We start from the raw sequence: 20136 nt of genomic DNA, 5'->3' as shown, positions 1-20136 counted from the left end.
AACCATTTTAATTAGAAAACTTGGCAGAGTCAGGCTCTGCTGTGGGTGCAGGTGTCACCACATCCTGGGGATTCTGCTGAATGAGCTCAGGACATCCTAGACCCCAACATTTTTGATGCATTTGTCCCAGAATGAGTGCCATAAAGGCCTCAACAGACTCTTAAAAACAGTAAATATATTCTGGCAATCCATAAGTTGATCTTCAACAGTAACAAACAAATGAAAAAATTGGGTTGGAGACAAAGAATTGATCCCTTCCATGAAGCAATTCCTCTTTCCCTATGCAGGACACCATTAGGATTCATTCCTTAGTGGCTGGGCAGCTGTGGAAGTATCTGGGAGTTTATGTGCCACTGTATTTAAACCATTACTTGACTGGATTTTGAGCCACACCAAAGTGTATATGGTGCCTGAGAACCTAGCTATGTAGCCAGCAATTTCTGTGAAGTTACTCCAGCCAGCAGCCTTGTCTTCAAGATGCTGTCCTGATTCCAGCTAACACAAAGCCCAGGAACAAATTTTGCTTTCCCAATAGGCTACCGTCTCCCTTCTTCAAGGAAGGCTCCTTTCAGCCCCCTAGCTACTTCTTTCCTCTACCCCTATTTCTGACCCCTCTGTTCTATCCTATTTAGTATGTGGACCTTCCTGGGGAGACCTGAATGCATCCTGTACTTGTCTTCTGCCTTATCCGTAATGGCTCTGATCAACCGTGACCAGTTACCCAGGTATGTATGCTTCAGATCACTGCAGAGGTTCCACTTAAGGTACACCTATGTCTTCCAAGGGAAAAGCTTAAAAAAACAAAAAACAAAAAACAAAATGAACAAACAAACAAAAAAAATGTGTGTGGGGGGGGCAGGCATGCATGCATGTGGTAGATATGTGCATGTATGTGTGCATGTGCCATTGTGCATGTGTGGAGGTCAGAAGACAACTTGAGATGTCAGTCTTTTTTTCCCACTTTGTTTGAGACTCTCTTGTTCACTACCACCTCAATGGAGCCTCCTCCCATTTCCCCACAGGGATGTTGGGATTAGATACATGCACTATTACATTTGACATGTCTGTAAGTACTTTACACATTGAGCCATGCCCATAGCTCCTGTTTCTTTAGAAACAGGGTAGGCTTTATATCCCAGACTGACCTTAAACTCATCAGTTTTCCTGAACCTTTTGGTTCACCAGCCTGTGCTCTAGAAATCACATACCTTCTTATCCTTGCAGGCTTAATCAAAGTCACTTGACTCCTTTGATGCTGGTGACTCGAAGGGTAGGTTTGAAGGTTGAGGGGTCACAATTCACACTAGAAGGTTTCCCATTCCGGATCATATCTGGCACTATAGACTACTTCCGGATATTTAGGCAACACTGGAGAATCAGCTTGCGGAAGATGTATGCCGGTGGCTTCAACACCCTTACCACGTGAGTTGCTGCTTCTGGTTCTTGTTTAAGAATGTTTTTCAACTTATTCTTAGCCGAGACTTCGTTTTGAAATTATTATTAAGAAAGATATTTGTTAGCTAAGTTATCTTCAGGGTTTTCTAAAGGGACAGAAATATGTATATGGGATTTATTAGAGTGATTTACTGTAGCCTGAGTAGTTTGCCAAGAATCCAGTAACTGTTCAGTAGCCCCAATACTGGAGTATCACAGAAATCCTAGAGAGATGCTGGCTTCACTCTGCATTGGAATCCCATAGAAACAGGTTCTAATACCAGCAAAGGTAAACTTGCCAATGAGAATGAATGCAAGCAGGCAAAAATCAAGAGCATCCTTCTCCTGTGTCATTCTTTGTGGACTGTCTTGATTTTAGAGTGGGTGGGTCCTTTGTCCTCAGGTGACTCACATTTCAGGCAGATCTTCCCGCTTCAAATGAACCAATTCAGAAACCCCTCACAAGCATGCCCAGATGCTTGAGTTTTAGTTAATTCCAGATGTAATCAACTGTGGTGATTTGAAAAAAAAAAAAATGCTCCTCAAAGGGAGTACTATTAGGAAGTATGGTCTTGTTGGGTATCACTGTGGAGGTGGGATTTGAGGTCTCATATATACTTAAGCCACACCCAGTGTCTAAGACCACATACTGTTGCCTATGCAAAATGTGGAACTCTCAGATACTTCTCCAGCACCATGTCTGTCTGCCTACCTGCATGCTTCTTGAAATGATGAATGAACTAAACCTCTTAACTGTAGGCCAGCCCCAATTAAATGTTTTCTTTTATAAAAGTTGCTGTGGTCATGGTGTCTCTTTACAGCAATAGAAACCCTGACTGAGACAACAACCAAGATTAGTCATCATATCAAGATTGTGGATTAGGCAAGGTAAAGGCAAGAGGATTGTTTTAGGCAAGCCCCAGTTACATAGAAAATTGAACCTAGCCTAGGCTACATAAGATTTGTCAACAATACAAAACAAGAAAACCAACCAGCCAGCCAACCAACCAACCAACTAACCAACCAACCAGCCAACAGCCAACAACCAATAAACCATCATCAAAATAACAACTAACCACAAAGGTGCATTATGTTTAGGATGTCTTGTATCTCTATTTGCTATCATGAAACAGATTTAAATGACTTTGTCTTCCATGTGAAAGCAGAGAGTAGGCTGGAGGCAGACAGTATTTTTTAGGCTGGCTAGAACTCAGTGAATCAGTCTCCTTGGAGCTTTTGCTCTAAGAACAGAATGTTCTAAGCGCATGTCAAATGGTCACTGTCTCCTTCCCCAGGAGGAAGCATAAGGGAATGTCCAGTTCTCTACAGTGAGTATATTACATATAGGTAATCTATATACAACTATATATGTATATATGTGAAATGTAAATAAAAAGAAATAGAATGAATATGACAAAAAGATGCTAAAGTAACTCACAGAACAGTATGAAAAGTTGTATACCAGGACTGAAAATCTGAAGTAAACAGACCTGCAGAGGTCAGAAGAGAACCCCTGGGAACTGAGGTTGTGGATGGTTAGGGGTATTGGGAATCAAACCTAGGGCCTTTGCAAGAGCAACAAGTGCTTAACCATTGAGCCATCTCTCCAGATCCTGTGTCTTCTTGAGGTAGATTCTGTATATAATTTATTTATATCAAATTTGGAAATTTTTGTCTGTTTTTTCCAAGTATTTTCTTCTTCTATTGTTGTTTTCAAAAGTTTCTTTTTTATGTCTTTCTTTCCTTTTTCCTTTTTCTTTTTTCCTTTTGAGGCAGGGTTTCTCTGTGTAGCCCTGGCTATTCTGGAGCTTGCTCTGTAGACCAGGTTAGCCTTGAACTCAGAGATATGCCTGCCTCTGCTTCCCAAATGCTGGGATTAAAGGAGTGTGCCACCATGTCCAGATCTTTCATTATCTTTTAAAAATCACTGGCCTTTTATTCTTTGTGTATACCCTCTGTTTGTTCCAACTTGCATATTTCATTCCTTTTCTTTATTGTACCCAGAACATCTTTCATCACACACACACACACACACACACACACACACACACACACACACACACACACCAACCACTGAACTAGGTACACAGCCCTCTTTTTGTTTTTGAGACAGGGTCTTGCTAAATTACTGAAGCTATCCTTGAGTTCTACCAGAATTAGTCATTAAGCTTTGCATCCCCCTGCCTCATCACCCTTAGCTGGAATTAAGGATAATGTGTCACCAAGTTTTTTTTTTTTTGATAGCCTTTCACTGGCCTTGAACTTGTGAGTTTCCCCCTTTAGCCTCAAAGTGATGACATTACAGACATGTACCACCACACCCAACAATTTTTACTTATTTGTTTGTTTTCTAGTTTGTTTTTCAATATAGGAAAGACAAGTGGCCTTAAACTTTTGATCCTCCTGCTTCAAGTTTTTCAATGCTAGGAATGCAGGTATCCACACTGGAGGCTTCACTGTAGAAGCAATCAGCTTTCTCCAAATAGAGAGGAACTTGCTTCTATGTTAAAAATGGAGGAGTCAGTATATGAGTAGAGCATGATGGGGGAGCTTCTTATGGGTCTTTTTTCTCATACAACAGGCATGTTCCTTGGAATCTCCATGAGCCAGGAGTGGGCCAGTTTCACTTCACTGAAAACTTGGACCTCATGTATGTGTTTATATTTTAACTACTTGATTCTGAGATTCAGATAGGGATGTGCCTGGGGATTGGATGAAGGAATGGGTATATAGCCCTGCTTTTGTTTTGTTTTGTTTTGAGGCAGGCTCTAACCATATAACTCTAGCTGGCCTGGAATTCTCTATGTAGACCAGGTTGACTGTACACTCCAGAGGTCTGTTTGCCTCTGATTTCTTACTGCTGGAATTAAAGGTGTTTGTCACCAACCTCCAGCCTTTAATTTTGCCTTGATAGCCAGACAAAAGCTCTAATAACTTTTTACCTGGCTTGAAGCCTCTTTGAACCACTGGTTTACATGCCATCCTGCTGTTGTAGTATGGTCTAGACCTTGTTTTATCCAGTATTTTACAGTTACAAGAGCAGATTTCTGAGTAGTAGTTTATGATTTATATGGCATGATAGAAGTAGAATAATTTTTTATTAAAAAATACTGATTTCTGGGGCATTGCCAATATCTTAGGGAAGCTGTAGAGAGGAAGGCAAATACAACATATTGAGTCTGTCACAGAATAAGGGTAAGTCAGGAAAGACAGTGGTAAAGTCAAAGCTGAGTCAAATTATGAAGTTGCACAGGAATGAATATGAGGGGCTGTGTGCAGCAGAGGCAAAGTTAGAGATGTGAAAGGACAGTGTGCATCACTCAAGATGATGTTAGATGCTGTAAAATGTGAGCTTCACGCCCTTGTAAAAGTAAAATTTGTTTTCATTTAAATAGGATCTTCCTGACTGGCACATATTTCTCTTCCAACAAATAATAATAGGAGGAATTCAGAGTCTTTCTGTCTTAAATATTCAACACTATCTCCTAAGTCACTGCCCCTTTGGGTACTCAGCCCATAAGAGGAAGAAATAGCAGAAGAAAGAAAGAGGAAGGAAGGAAGGAAGTAGGGAGGAAAGGAAGGAAGGGAGGGAGGGAAAAGGAAGGAAGAAGGAAAGAAAGGAGGGAAGGGGAGGGAGGAGGGAGGAAGGAAGGAGGGAAGGAGGAAGGAAGGATAGAAGGGAGATAGAAGGAGAGAGGGAGAAGGGAAGGATGGAAGGAAGGAGGGGAGGGAGAAAGGAAGGGAGGGAGGGAGGAAGGAGAGGGAGGAAGAAAGAGAGGTAGGAATGGAGGTAGGTAGGGAGAGCTGCCATGCCAAGCCCTTGCCTTGAGATGTTACTGTGATTGCTTTCTTTCCAGAGCTTTTATCACTATGGCTTCAGAGGAGGGACTCTGGGTCATTCTGTGTCCAGGTCCCTACATTGGCAGTGACTTAGATCTGGGAGGCTTGCCCAGGTGAGTTGTGTTCTGAAGGTCCCTGGGTGGGAAGCACATTCATGAGGCTTTATTTCCTCTACATGTTTAGAAAATCTGTACTGTTTTGCTTACTGATGACTGTTTTCTCTTAGTTAATGCTTTCAAAGTTTACTCATGTTGCAACAGGACCATCTGTCAGTGCTGTTTTCCTTGTCCTAGCTGAGTATTTTCCAGTGTGGCCAGGCCCCCCATCCCTCTTACACACAAACACAAGCATTTCTGAACAGCCTTATAATGCTCTCATTCTAGGTTAATAAATTTTTCCTGTAAAAAGTCAGATAGTAATTCCTCTTGAGGTGGGAGGATTGGCACAAATTTGGAGCCATCCTGGGCTACATAGCCTCCATACCCTAGGCTATTCAGTACTACATAGCACAAATCCAGATAGCAAACATTTTGAACCACATGCAGCCTCTGTAATTAGCCTGAAAACCCAAGTGAAAATATGTGAACAATTGGGTATAATTGTGTCAACAAAACCATTTAATAAATAGATAGCAGGTCTGACTTGGCTTTTAGACTGTAGTTTTGTGAACTCTGCCTTGGATCACAGTTACATACAAAGCCTCCCCTGTTGCCCACATCTTGGGGCTGCAGGGATGTTTCTAATTGGCAGAGACTGCTCTTTCTTGAAGCTGGACGGCACCCTCACTTCTCACTATTCTGTGTGGCTGTGCCAATGTGGGCCACATTTTAGATGTCCTTTGCTGGAACATTTCTTATCACTGGTTCCCATCCGAGTCTGAATCTCACCTTCAATCATAGCTGGTTACTCAAGGATCCAAAAATGAAGCTGCGGACAACTTACAAGGGATTCACTAGAGCAATGAATCGGTATTTTGATCATCTGGTTCCCAAGATAGCACAGTTCCAGGTAAAATTCAGTCCTCATCTCCACAGGTAAGGGAAATAATTGCCAGATTAATTTCCTGGCTACTGCTTGCAGATTTCTGTGCTCTGAGAAGCAGGAGGCACTTGCGGGCTACTGTGTGTTAGCAGCCAGAAATTCCAGTTTCTATCTAAGAAAGCTTCTGGGTTTAAACTTTAATTAGCCATGATGGTGTGCATTGTCATCCCAGCCTCTGGCAGTGGAAGTGAAAGGATCCAGCCTGGGCTACCTATTGAGATCTTATCTCAAAGTGGGACAGTGTCTGGATTTAATTACTCTCTATCAAAAACTTTAGAAGGCCTGCTTCTAAAACTTTTGCTCAGGGTTCAAAAAAGGATCTACAAAGAAGTGAAGGAACTAAAATCTGAGGGAAAAGGAATTGGCTCACACACGATTGCTCCTCTGCATGCTCTTTGATTCTTATTTCTGTTTCTCCTGCTGTTCTCTGATTCTCTTTTTCTCTGTTTCTGTCTATCTCCAGTTCTTGGGGGTACAGGTATAAATAAGTTTGTAATAGTAATTCTTTTTGCAATACGATGTGAGTGAGGATTGAGTTTCTCAGGGTCAGCAGGCAGGTAAGATTTACATACAGAGCAATAAACTAAAACTGCTAGGATGAAGTTTTAGCATCAGCTGCGTAGGGCTGTAGGTCAAAGGGAGGGTGGATGTCTAAGTTTAATTTGCATGAGAAACAAAACCTGGCTGGCACCTTCCAGTGCTCTAGCCTCAGTGGCAGCACAGGCCTTTAGGGAAGTTTACTTTTCCCTGAGGATGAGCAAATGGGCTGATTGCCTTTGTCTTTATCTTCTCAGGGGAAACAGGAGAGAGCAGTAAATCTTTGAGCTTGAGTTAATACAATAAGAAGTTTGAGAATCTTTTAGTGCAGGGTTAGTTTAGGTTATTGCTTCTCTATCTGCCAGTGAGGTAAAACCAAGGCATGTTTATTTTTTCTATCCATCTAGGAGCTATGAATCAACAGCTTTGGGTGTGTAGTAATTCTGTGTCCTTGGAGGTCTGGGAATGCCTTAGAGGGTTGCTTTTGCCTGGCCCTAAACACTGACCAAATGCCTGTCAATAAAGGTAATTGCAGGAAGGCAGATTCTGTAATTACATATGAGAGGACAACAAGGACCTGATAGTGGGGAAACAGGTTTCACACATAGCTAAGGACTGTAATCAGTAAACTAGGACCTGTTAATGGAGAACAGGTTTTACACATATAGCTCTGGACTGTAATCTGTAAACTCCAACTGCATGGGGGAATTGGTTCCCAGTAAATGATCAGATAGTGCTAAACTGTGGGAAGCAAATCCTAAGTCTGTTACAGAAAGGAATAAGCTACAGGAAGAATCTACAGCAAGAAACAGCCAATTCATTCACAAGATTATAACGCCAAATACAACTTTTGTATTGGTTTATGCATCAGAAGAATTCTTAATTCTTCTGAGCTATCTCATGATAAAATGGCTGCATAATTACAGTATGATCTTGCAGCTTGTTAGCTACTCTCCTTTTGCCTTTCCATACCAACTGCTCAACTCTGATCTGCCCTTCCACTATCAGGACACTTGGAAGAATTCTCTGTCTTTGCTTTGACTTGCTGGTTATTAGCTTGCATTCAGGATTACCAGAAGTTGGAGTTAAAGGTGATTCTCCAAGCTTTCACAGGCAGCTACATGCCAGCACATCACAAACACTGCTTTAGGAGAGTCCTTTGTAGAAGTCTTGTTCTCTCAAACAATTTGGGAGCATAAGAAGGAGCAAAGCCAGATAGTGCCCGACTTACAATGCTTCAGATAGGGCTTTTGGTCTGATAATTGTGAGAGCTTAAGTTTGACTTTTAAAAATTATGTCTGTCTATTTGTTTGTCTGTCTGTCTATCTACTGTGTGAGATGAAACTCAGGTCATCAGACTTTAAGTAAGTTCTTTTGCCTTAACAGCCATCTTGCAACCCAGCTTGACTTTTTTTTAGTATTTATTTTTACCTTATCTATATTCATGTTTTGCCTGTATGTACATGTACGTGTGTGTGTGTGTGTGTGTGTGTGTGTGTGTGTGTGTGTGTGTGTAATATTGTGCTGGTGCCTAAACAACCAGAAAAAAGTGTTGGATCCCTTAGAATTGGAGTTACAAAGAAATGTGAGTTACCATGGGTTTCTGGGAATTGAACTCCAGTCCTCTGCAAGAGCAGCAAGTGTTCTTAACTGCTGAGCCATCTCTCCAGCCTCTCCTTGACACCCTGAGTTTGACTTTTGAATTTGGATCTTGTATCTTTTCCTGATCTAACAATTAGTGGTATAATGTTTTCTTGCGACACTAGGCAGTGGTAATGGTCTCACAGCTCCTGGTCAGTCATACTCTCCCAAGGAAAATAATGTGTACTCTAGTGAACTGGGTCACTCAGCTGTGGTCCTCAGTGTTTAGTGCCTTTGGATTAAAAAATATTTTTTCTATATATTTTTAAAAAGGTTTTACTTATTTTCAGATGTGTGAGTATTTGCCTGGATGTATGTCTGTGTATTACATGTGTACATTTCCCAAAGAGGCCATCTGATCCTTTAGGACTGAGTTACAGATAGTTATGAGCCACAGTGTAGGCATTGGAATCAAACCCAGGTCCCCAGGAATAGTAGCTAGCACTCTTAACCTCTGATCCATCACTCCAGCCCTCCAAACAATATTTTTAACTTAGGTTGGCTTTAGTTGAAACAGAACTGCACATTAGGTTGAAGAAAGTCTATACTATGTAGACAATGAGCAAACAATACACATTTAATTACTTCTTAGTTAGGATTTCTATTGCTATAAAGAGATAACATGATCACAGTACCCCTTAGAAAGGAAAACATTTAACTACAGCTGGTTTACAGTTCAGCAGTTCAGTCCATTATCACCACATCAGGAAGCATGGCAGCATGCAGGCAGACATGGTACTAGAGAGATAGCTGATAGTCTCACATCTTGATCTGCAGGCAGCAGGGAGTGACAGTGACACACTGGCCAGGCTTGAGCTTCTGATACCTCAAAGCCCACTTTCCTAGTGACACACGTCCTCCAACAAAGCCACACCTACTCCAACAAGGCCATACCTCCTAATAGTGCCACTCCCTATGGGTGCCATTTCTATTCAAACCACCATAACGTCTATGAGATATCTATCAGGCTTACCCAACTTATTTTACTCGCACAGTAATCATTTTAGATTAGTATCTATTAAATGGAGGAAATGCCAAAAGTTGGAGCATATGTCTAGATGAATGCTTCACATGGTTGAATTTGTTAGAAATAGACTATAATTAGTCAGTGAAGATATTAAAACTCATAAGTGACCAAACTACACAAGCCGGTGCACAGTTGGGAGATAGGTGAAATGGCCCCTTTCAGAGACATGGTGGCCATAGCCACAGATGGCTACTTAAATTAGTGTAAACAAAATATTATTAAAACTTAAGTTCCCAGGTCACACTCTTCTCTCTCACTGTACCAATAACAAGTAGCTGGTTGCTAATAAATGGACAGTGTACAAATAGAGCCTCATGTTAGGATAGTAGCTCAGTTGATAGAGTACTTGCCTTCCACAAAAGTCCTGGGTTCAGTCCTCAGTGTCTCATAAACTAATGAGGGAGGTATTCTAAGCTTGCAATCTCAGAAGTTAGGGGGTAGAGGCAGCAGGACCAAAGTTCAAGATCATCTTCCTGGTCTTGAGAGTTGAGACCAGTTTTTGATACAAGAGACCCTGCCTCAACAATTAAAAAACAAGCCAGTATAGTGGTAGTCAACTGTAATCTTAACACTTAGGGGATAGAGACAGGCAGAGATGTATATAAGCTCAAGTACAAATTATCTACATAGCAAATTCCAGGCTAGCCAGGGATACATAGTGAGAACCTATCTCTGGAACAACAGCAGCAGCAACAACAACAACAACAAAATTAGCAGAACCTGGGATTCTTAAAAACATCATTGCTAGCCCAGTGCGTTCACACTTCCTAACTTAGGATAGTGCAGCCTTGCAACTTCAACCTGGAAACTGCTGAGTTTTACATCATCCAGAGCCTGGTAAGGGTGGGAGGTCTTGGAAACATTCTCCTGTAGCCTTATGAGTCAGTACTTCCTTACTGCTGAACATTCTTCTCTGGAATGTTTCAATCAAATTTATCATATTCCAGCTCTCCTGCCTTAGAGCTCTTCTGCCTTAGATCACTCTGTGGACTGACAGCTTCTGGTTCTTTCTTCTTTTCTGCTCTGTTCTTCATTGGAGAGATAAGGAGAGAAAAGGGGAAAGGGAAGAAACTGGTCTTGAAAGTCTTTCCAAGTTTGTCAGCTAGTGACAGTGCACTTTAAAGTTAAGATGTACCTTTAGTCTTTGTGTCCCTTACTTCCCTGCCAAACAACTTAGGGACCAAGTGTTTGATGCTTGCTCAATATCTTCCTGTTCCAACTCTATCTAAAGTTTCTCCTCAGTCATTATGGTCAGGTTTGGGTGTGCAAACACTTCAGGCATAGAATTCATTTCACAGTCCTGGATGCTCCCATATTGCTAACTACATCACTGGCACGAAGGTGGATTCCTTATAGTGTTTTCCCCCTACATGCCAGGTGAGGCACCTGCATGTTTGAGGAACTTTAAGGAATTATTTTATAAGTTTGACTACGAAGGTGAAGAGGGCAAGATGGCGGTATCTAGAGGGACTGGTAGTACAGGTAGGTTACTTTTAACAAACGGCCTTAAGACATTTCAAATGAAGATGAGAGGGGTGAAGGTGCTGAAGGCAGTGCCCCCTCTAAATGCAAAGATCTTAACACATTAAACTATGGGGAAATGGTTGTTATCCAGGGAATGTTTTGAATGGAACTATTTTGGAAGCATTTGACTTCTCACATAGAGCCACTGATGTTGAGTAAGAAAAATGACCATTAATGTGATTCAGTCTGGGATTGGGTGTGCTGTTTTTACTTGTGTGTCCAGTATTTAGAAAATCCAATCTTTTCCAACCAGTATCTCACTCATATTCTTATCTCCTTAACCCTCAGTATGGAAAAGGAGGGCCTATCATTGCCGTGCAAATTGAGAATGAGTATGGCTCCTACTATATGGATAAAAAATATATGGCATATGTAAAAACGGTAAGTGCTGTTTTAATCTTGTTCTGATTCTTGTTTGTTATGTTGATTAGCAAACATAACCCAAATCCCTGTAGCTTGCCTGGAACTATGAGGTATGGAGATGAATAAGGTCCAGTTTTATTTTTGATTTTTGGTTATATTCTAATCACAGACCTGGAAATAACACACATGACTATAATATGAGGCAGAGACCCACACTAGGATAGATTTACTTTCTATAAATATCTCAGCTTCCTTTTGGGTGACATTTAATATGTGCTTTTCAATTCTTTTACTTTCAGATGTATCTCTCTCTTAGGATACTTATAAGCAGCACATAATGTACATATTCAGATTTGTTATTGAGTTGGGAGTGGTGAAGTTCAGAGGGTCAACACTTCAAGATCACTCTCAGCTATACTGTGAGTTTGAGGTTAGCCTGGGTGACATGAAGCTCTGTCTCAAAACGCCACTATTAGTTTCTTTTTCTCTGGCTGTGATAAAATATTATTTCAACAAAAACAATTTAAGGGAGAAAGGACTTACTGAAGCTCATGGTTCAAGGTCCAGTCCATCAAGCTAGGGAAGTGAAAGCAGCTGGGACTTGGATGAGTATCTCACATCACATCTACTGCCAGGAAGCAGAGAAAGACAGATGCTTGCACGCTAGTGCATAGCTTTCTTTCTGAGTTTTACACAGCTCAGGATTCCCAGTCCAGGGAATGGTCACAAACCAGATGGATCTTCCTACTTCACTTAATGTAATTGAGATAACCTTCCATATGCTTAAAGGCCCATTCCTCAGGTGATTCCAGATCTTGTCAGGTTGATAGTGAACAATAACCATTACAACCATTACCACCAAGGACTTTTGTGAATGAGAAATTAGCTTGTTTCCACTTGCTGCTAATACTTTTGGCTTAGCTCTATTACTTCCTGCCCTGTGGTCCCTTTTCCTTCTGCTCTCAAGATAACTTTGAATTTTTGACCCTTCTTCTTCCACCTCCCAAGTGCTAAGATTATAGGTGAGTATCACCACATCCAGTCTATGTGTTGCTGATGCTGCAACCGCAGGCTGTGTAGGTGATACACGAGTGCTCAACCAACATAGCTATTTACCCAGTTTTTAAAAATGAGTTAAAAAGATTTTAAACTTTAAAAATTAATGTTTATTTGTATTTTTGTGTCTGTGTGTCATGTATATGTTCTGCCATGAACATGTGGCAGTCAGAGGACAACTTGAGGGACTCACTTCTCTTCTTCTACCACATAGGTCTCAGGAATTGAATTCAAGTCATCAGGCTTGTCAGCAAGTGCTGTTACCCATCTAGCCATCTCTAGGCACTAGTGTTTTCTTTCCTGAATATTTTAACCATCCTGTTTTTCAGGATCAGCCACTGCCTCCTTACTGGGACCTCAGCTCCTTGCATTCTGTCTCTGTCTAGGTTCTCCAACTAAGTCTTTAGGAAATATTTTGTTCAACTGTGTAGTCATGATAGAAAGATCAGTGGGAATAAAAGCAGCCAGTTGTCGACAGAAGTAGAGTCTGTTTCTGTCTGACATTGTCACCACCTTTCATTCTCAAGCCTTCTGGCATGTCTATATGGTCACCCACCAATAAGCCACATTGCTCACTGGAGTGGGATGAAACACTGAACTTCAGACCTATGGGAATCAGAGTGCAGTGGCTCTGAGTGACAAGTGACACTCTGGTTCCTCTTACTTGAATGGCTTTTTTTGCCTTCCTTAGTTTTTGAAATAGTCCTATAGAAACCAACCATTGTCTGATACCAACAAAGGATTCAGGTGAATTTTAAGAATTTTTTCACTTTCAAGATATTTTTGTTCAAAAGATCCAACAGGGCACACATTTGACTTGTCTTAGAACCTGCAGCCACCATATCAGTATTTTTGCCCTTCAATTACGTCAGTCCCTTAGTCTCTTCTCAGTTTTGATTGAGAGTATCCCTGGAGTCTTTGTCGTCAAACTATGAACTTTTAAGGTTCGTGTGGGTGAAAGTGCCCCCATGGGTGGATTAAGCCACAATTCACCTGTTCTTCCCACTGAAACTACTGAAGAAAGTGTATCCTGTGGATTTGGCTCATGAGGTATGGTGATTTGGTGACAGCATGGACAGAAGCATTCATTTTTTTTCTGCTCTCTGGCTTGGAGAAATTCTTGGAGGTCCTTTGGAGAAATCACTGCTTTGGGTGATACAGCAGCCTCTCTGCCTCTTGTGTGAGGTTTGGAATTTGAACTGCTGTTGAGGAGTGTGACTGAGGCAGGACTCACGTTTTTTGTTTTAACTTAAAAGTGGTTGCATGGAGAATCAAGCCTTCCTTTCCATGTCTCAACTTCACTGTGGTATTTAAATTGTCGTAGTTTTTTTTCCCCCACCCCCAGGAAGAAGCAATCTCGTGAGACTATGGGCAATCCATTTCTCTTACTGAATTTCTCCTTAGGCTTTAGTGTCAAGAGGAATCAGCGAGCTGCTCATGACGGCAGATGATGGTCTGAACCTGAGAAAGGGTCACTTAAAAAACGGTATGGTATTGTTTGCATTTATTTCTACATTGTGCACATTGAAAAAGCTTAGGTTTTTCCATGTTTCATCCTTCCATTTCCTGGTGGTAAAGACTTGTGGTCAAAATTGAGTTGAGAATTAGGATCCAACTTTGCTGCATACCAGCTGTTAGAACCAGAGCATTACTCCACCCTTTCAAATGTTTAGTGACTTAGCCCAGGGCCCAGTGGTGTCACAGGTAAAAGTTGCCTCCAGCTCTGACAAGTGTCCCTGACTGAACAACCGAGAACGGAGGCGTTTCAGAGTAGTAGTATTGTCATGGACCCAGACCTGGCAGTTCTCTGAACAAATGAGTCCAGAGAATAAAAGCAGAACTGAGGGTGAGGTGGGAGGGGGATAATTCTTAGGCATTGAGCATTTGCTTAGGACATGTCCATGGGGTCAACCTCACAACGAAGAAAGAAAATTAATACATAGAAACTAAGATGGAGAAGAGCAGTTTCTGAAATTCTTTCCTCTAAGTAATCTAGTCATCTCCATTCTCTTCCAAAATTCTTGTCCCTGGATTTTTTTGGTGGCCCTTCTCTGTTGTGGCTGGAAGGTTAGAACAGTGTTCTGAACTAGAAGTTAAGCATGAAGGAGGTCCTGGGTTTGATTCCTACAACAAAAACGTCAAGTTTTGGAGTCTCATTTTCATTTGCTGCTCATGTATTAACTTGTGTCATGTGGCATATTTTAACCACCTTCTTAACTTTCAAGATCATCACTATAAGTTCTAAGTGAGGCCATGTGTGAAATCCCTTTGCAAGTGCTTATGTAGCTATAAGTGTAGCATCATTTCTTTATTGCTAGCTATGGCTACAGAAGTACTGATGTGAGAAGTTGGGAGTCGTATGTCCAGGAGGTGTTGCTCAGGCTCTGTAGCCTGGCTCTGAGAGAGTCTTGTGTCCCTGCACTGTGTGGTCATGGCAGGATCTCATGTGTGTTCTTTCTACCCATAGTGCTGGCCACTGTCCACATGAAGAATATAAAGAGAGAAACATATGAAGAGCTCAAATCCATTCAAGTAAAGGCCTTTCAGACATGACAGCCACTTTGCGTCTTGCCCTACCCTGGACTTCTTGGCTTATGTATTGAGAGAAATCTTAATAGTAATTGGTTTAGTTAAAATTTGAATCTGCAGTATTCTTAACTATCTATTACAAGTGGTGTAAGGAGTAAGGTTTTTCCTCCTGCCGTCAGTCTTGTCCCACCACCATGCCAGCCCCAATTAATGCACAGAGACTTTGTATTTGATATTATGCTGTTGGCCATTTACTTGTTTCTTATCGGCTAGCTCTGTCTTAATTATTAACCCATTTCTGATGATCTATGTATTTTCATGTGGTCTTCTCTTACCGGGGAGCCAGCCAGCATTCTGCTTTCTCCAGACTCTCCATCTTGACTCCTCCTTACTACTTCCTCTTTCCTCCTTGTCTCCTAGTCCCTCCTACCTTCTTTTCCTATTGGCCAACAGTGCTTTATTCATTAACCAGTATGAGAAACATATATACATAATGACATCTCACATCAAAGAGGGTTTAGATTCAAATTGTGTAAATCCAGAACACTTGGTCCATAGGTCATAGCATTTGAGTGCTGTGTCCTAACTCTTGCTCATTCTCGTTTCTAGGGCATTGCTTTCTGCTGTTAGTTTAAAGCCTAGCACTTTCCCTGTGTCTGGTGTTTCTTATTAGACCTTAACTCTGGTCACTTAGGTGAATGAAAACATTCTATTTTTTAGAAATTTCCAAATTCTGTTTTTAGGATGTCTTAAAGGGGTAATATTGAAATGGCAGTTCATTCCTCCCTCCCCTCCCCCCTCAAAAAACCTTGGAAAAGGTGAAATCACATAAGAACATGTGGCCTGAAAGTCATGTGAAGATGGGAGAGCAGAACTCAGGGCTCCTGGGATATGGCAGGGTGGTGCCTTGAGTTAAAGTGCGTGAAGCACTGGGATTCACAGTTCCCTTGCAGGCAGTTCAGGGCTTCAGAATTGACAAAGAGCTTCCTAATTGATTTTTTTCCTTCAGGGTAGAAGCCCTATACTGATGATGGTATATACAGCAAAGTCCTTCGACACGTGGGGGGCTCTCCGCAACTTTGGAGATCCACAAAGTAAGTCCTCCTTATGACTTTTTCAGGGAAGCCTGTGAGCATGTGACACCAGTGGCAATGGTCTGTGTTTTCTTTTCTTTCTTTTTCTTTTTTCTTTTTTTTTTGTTTTGTTTTGTTTTGTACTTAAGGTTTAAGGACAAGGAAGGCCCCCAGAGGTTGTATCCTATAAACATCAACCTAGCTAAGCAGATACCTTCTAGACATCTGCTCAGATGGAGTGGCCACAGAGTGTGAGAACCTCTGGGGGTCATTGCAACAGAACCTTAAGTTTTCATTATAAATACACTCTACCAAGGCTATAAAAGTAATGAGAATGAGTTATTCTCTGAGGTGGAAATACAATGAAGGTGTGCTGAGTATAGAAGTAGGAAGTTATATAGCCCAACTAAGCTGATTTTTACATCATCGTTTTCTTACTCTCTTTGGAGAATGGATGATGGCCATTTAAATGGAGTTGAAGCCATCATTTCAGATTAGTCACTAAGAAGTTGATAAGTGCTTTAGAAATGGTAAGCTGGACATATGTATGCCCCTAAAAAGTTATGAGCAATATTTGATATACAGTTTGCATCCTAGGAAGAAAGATTCACCCATATGTGAAACCCAGAGAAAGAACCCATAAGTGACTTTTGGATCATGAAAACAAATACTGCCAACTACTCCCACCAGTCCTGGGTCATCTCACATGTTTTTCAGGGTTAGGGCAGATCTTGAAGATTTCAGGTCTAGGCAGTTTGAACATCCATTACAAGCTGTGAATTCTTAAATTCCAATTCCACCCTGCTCTTACCTTTTTCCTACCTTCCTGCAGTGCTGATGAAGGACGTGAAAGAGATGTTTCCCCTTGGGTTCTCCTTCAACTTCTACATGTTCCATGGCGGCACTAACTTTGGCTTTATAGGTGGAGCTCAGTCTTCAAATGGTTATCTTCCTGTAGTAACCAGCTATGGCAAGTACTCAGCTCCTAGAATAATATCTAATCTAGGTTATTCCCTTGTTGAGTCTGGAAGGTTTGGTCCCCAAGAGAACTCTATGGAACTCTTCATCTGTTTTGAATTTATGTGTGTTGGGGACTGGAGATTTAGTATTTGTTTGTGACCACACTAGATATTTGGATCTTGGCTTTCGGGGACTTTGTGAGCAGCCAGATTAGTAGCTTAGTCCTGCTTATCTGTTGCACGGAATCATGCTTTATCAGAGTGGTGGTCTTCAAGAGTACCAGAGTATTCACAAATGTATCTTTCTTAGCCTCTATCTTAGTTGGGGTTTCTATTTTCATGAAGAGACACCATGAGCACAGAAACTCTTATAAAAGAAAACATTTAATTGGGTTTAGCAGTTTACAGAACCACACATTGGTGTACTTTGCCATCCTCACACCCATCAAAGCTCAGCAGATGGAATTCTTTCCCTCTGAAGGTTTGCTCACAGCAAAGGTGTTTTTTTTTTTTTTTTTTTTTTTTTTTTTTTTGTTTTGTTTTGTTTTTGTTTTTTGTTTGTTTTGTTCTGCTTTTCTCATCATAAGGAAAGAAGTGAAACCTAAGGTTTTCTTGAGGGGAAATGACACATTTCTCTGTGTTCTTTAGACTACTGTGCACTGCTGACAGAGTCTGGCGCATACACACCTGAGTACCGGGTGTTCCAAGAGTTTTTTCACTTTGTTACAGGTACCTAGTAGCAACTTCAGTCTGAATGGTGGCTTAGATTTATTTCTCCAGTGGGATCTGCTCTGGAAGGGGGAGGATGGGGAATGTGTGAAGACCTTTTGGGGAGAAACCCAGTTTGATCCAGTTTATCATTGGCACTGGAAATCCATGAGATACAGGGTCTGCTATCATGTGCTCAGCATAGGACCATGTTGCTTGATCCTGACTATGGCCAAACTCATCTGAAATCTCTAAAAACTAGAGGTCGCAGCTCCCTTTCCTCTGAGCTATTCAGTAAGCATGTTTCAGTTGAGGTGGGAAGGAAAGGCAGAACCTGAGAGAAAGAGTGTTTGTAGCTGGGCTTTAGGAGATTCTAATGAGCAGTCAGCTTGAGATCTCTCATCTACGAGCTGTAGTCAACATGTTCCTATTTTCTAGAACAATAAGGGTCCTTCTTTGGATGTTTAATGATACGAGAGAACCCTTACTCATTAGCACCTGCCTTACCTTTTCCTGGAATTAGGACATCTAACCATGTGACTGGGTCCTTCATTTGTGGAAGACATGGGGCAGCAGGGTACCTGATGTCTTAGAATGGTTTTCGGGTAGGTCCTAGGATGGCCAGCCATGTGCTTTTCATTGCAGATGCTCCCACAATCATTCCACCAAAATTTGCACGGATGGTTGCCTATACACCATTAACAGTCTTATATTTCATGACCCTGTGGGAAGTCCTGCCCCATCTGGAGGAGGTGAGTATTTCTTGAACATTGACACATGGTATCACTTTGGGAATAAAGAGATAGGAGGTAAAGGGATAGCTCCTAAGGAGTCAGTGACCAAGGAAACAAAGTAATCCTTGGAAGTGTTAGTTCTTTCTCAAGTTTTACAGTTCAGACTAGGAAACCTATTATAAGAACTCAGATTATACATTTACATATGAAGAGATTGTTTAAACTTGAGGAACACTGGAAACAGTTCCTTTCCTGATCCAGCTGTGAACTCCTTCCCTCCCTCCCTTCCCTTCCTCCTTCCTTCTATCCCTTTCTGTCTGTACTCCTTTCTTTCGTCTTTTTAAAAGATTCTTTTAATGTGTGAGTGTTTTGCCTGCACGTAATGTAAATAGAACACATGTGTACCTGTGGAGGCCAAAAGAGGACATCAGATCCTCTGAAACTAGAGTAAGAGACTATTGTGAGAGACTATATGGATACTGGGAACTGAAGCCAAGTCCTTTGCAAGAACTCTCACCCACTCAGCCATCTCTCCAGCCCTATACCCCACTTTCCTAAGGTGTTAGAATGGAAGTACATTGACTAGACCATGACTTTTAATTTTGTGGTTTCATGGAGGGATGCTTTCCCTAAACATATTGTTAAGTTAAAGTAAAAACATAGGCTAGGTTAGTCAGGGTGTTGGTTCTGGAGCACTGAACTTTGCTCCCTTGTAAGTGGCAACCATCCTTCTCTAGGATGTTGTCATTTCTAACTAGAGTTCCCAGGAACAGATTGAAAACTGGTCTAAGGAAATACTGCATGCTATAGCCTTATAAAACTCAACAAATATCAGTATTTTGGATCGGTATTATCAGGATGTTATTCTAGGCAAGTTCCAGTCTAATGCATAAGAAGAATGAATGAGGAACAGATTGGAGTATTGTGAGGTATGGGTGGAGGAGCTGAGCTCTGAGCTTTATTATCTTTGCTATAGAGATACAGACCATGTGCTGGGAAGTCACAGGATTCGATGGATACTCCAGTCAGGGTGGTATTGTGACTTAAAAGCTGAGTGGGATCAGATGACATGGCATGTGGAGAGGCAGGGAAGCTGAGGCACTCCAGGAGCCACTTATAAAGACAGGGAGAGATGCCCTTTAGGGTTTTGCAAGAAAGCACTGTGTGGGACAGTGTCACAACAGAAGCTAGGCATCACAGAAGGGGCTGAATGCAAACTTATGACAGCATGTTAGGTTTACATGGTGGTGGGAAGCAGACATGGTACCCTCCATCAACTAAGCCCTATATTTTCTATTTTTATTTTTATTTATTTGTGCTTTTGAGATGGTCTTGCTATGTAGGCCAGGCTGGCCTCAGATTCATGGTCTTTCTTCAGCCTCCTTAGCACTTGGATTACATGTGTACATACCACCATGCCACTGTTTTTCTTTTGTGTATCTCTGCTTATGAGTTTCATTCATAGGTAGTACTGTTGTGCTTTTTGCATCATATCCCCAGCACAGTGCAGATGGTTTCACTGCTGGTCAGTGGATTTAGGTGCTGCTAATCATCACACTCATTTTCAGCTTTCTTCATCACTTGCCTCCAGAATAGTTTATAGCAGCAATTGACCTTGTTGCATTATAATTAACCATGCTGGGGATATTTACATTACAGTACAGAAAGTC

At 41.4% G+C, this 20136-nt stretch overlaps 1 protein-coding gene across 1 annotated transcript in view; it reads left to right on the top strand.

The window, feature by feature from the left end:
• Positions 1 to 389: 389 nt before the first annotated feature.
• Positions 390 to 20136, top strand: part of LOC127231340 (beta-galactosidase-1-like protein 2) — a 44382-nt gene continuing 24635 nt past the window's right edge. Inside the window, exons 1-12 of the mRNA XM_051196883.1 lie at positions 390 to 725; positions 1225 to 1422; positions 4016 to 4084; positions 5292 to 5387; positions 6174 to 6282; positions 11333 to 11425; positions 13868 to 13949; positions 14931 to 14995; positions 16002 to 16086; positions 16898 to 17035; positions 17673 to 17753; positions 18378 to 18484. Coding sequence (XP_051052840.1) covers positions 634 to 725; positions 1225 to 1422; positions 4016 to 4084; positions 5292 to 5387; positions 6174 to 6282; positions 11333 to 11425; positions 13868 to 13949; positions 14931 to 14995; positions 16002 to 16086; positions 16898 to 17035; positions 17673 to 17753; positions 18378 to 18484 — 1215 coding nt within the window. The 5' untranslated portion in view covers positions 390 to 633. The remainder of the gene's footprint in view (positions 726 to 1224; positions 1423 to 4015; positions 4085 to 5291; positions 5388 to 6173; positions 6283 to 11332; positions 11426 to 13867; positions 13950 to 14930; positions 14996 to 16001; positions 16087 to 16897; positions 17036 to 17672; positions 17754 to 18377; positions 18485 to 20136) is intronic.

This window comes from Phodopus roborovskii, unplaced genomic scaffold (genome assembly GCF_943737965.1).
Source record: "Phodopus roborovskii unplaced genomic scaffold, PHOROB, whole genome shotgun sequence".
Classification (NCBI taxonomy): Eukaryota; Metazoa; Chordata; class Mammalia; order Rodentia; family Cricetidae; genus Phodopus; species Phodopus roborovskii.
Note: the sequence above shows the minus strand (reverse complement) of the source record. Positions and strands in the feature narration are given on the sequence as shown.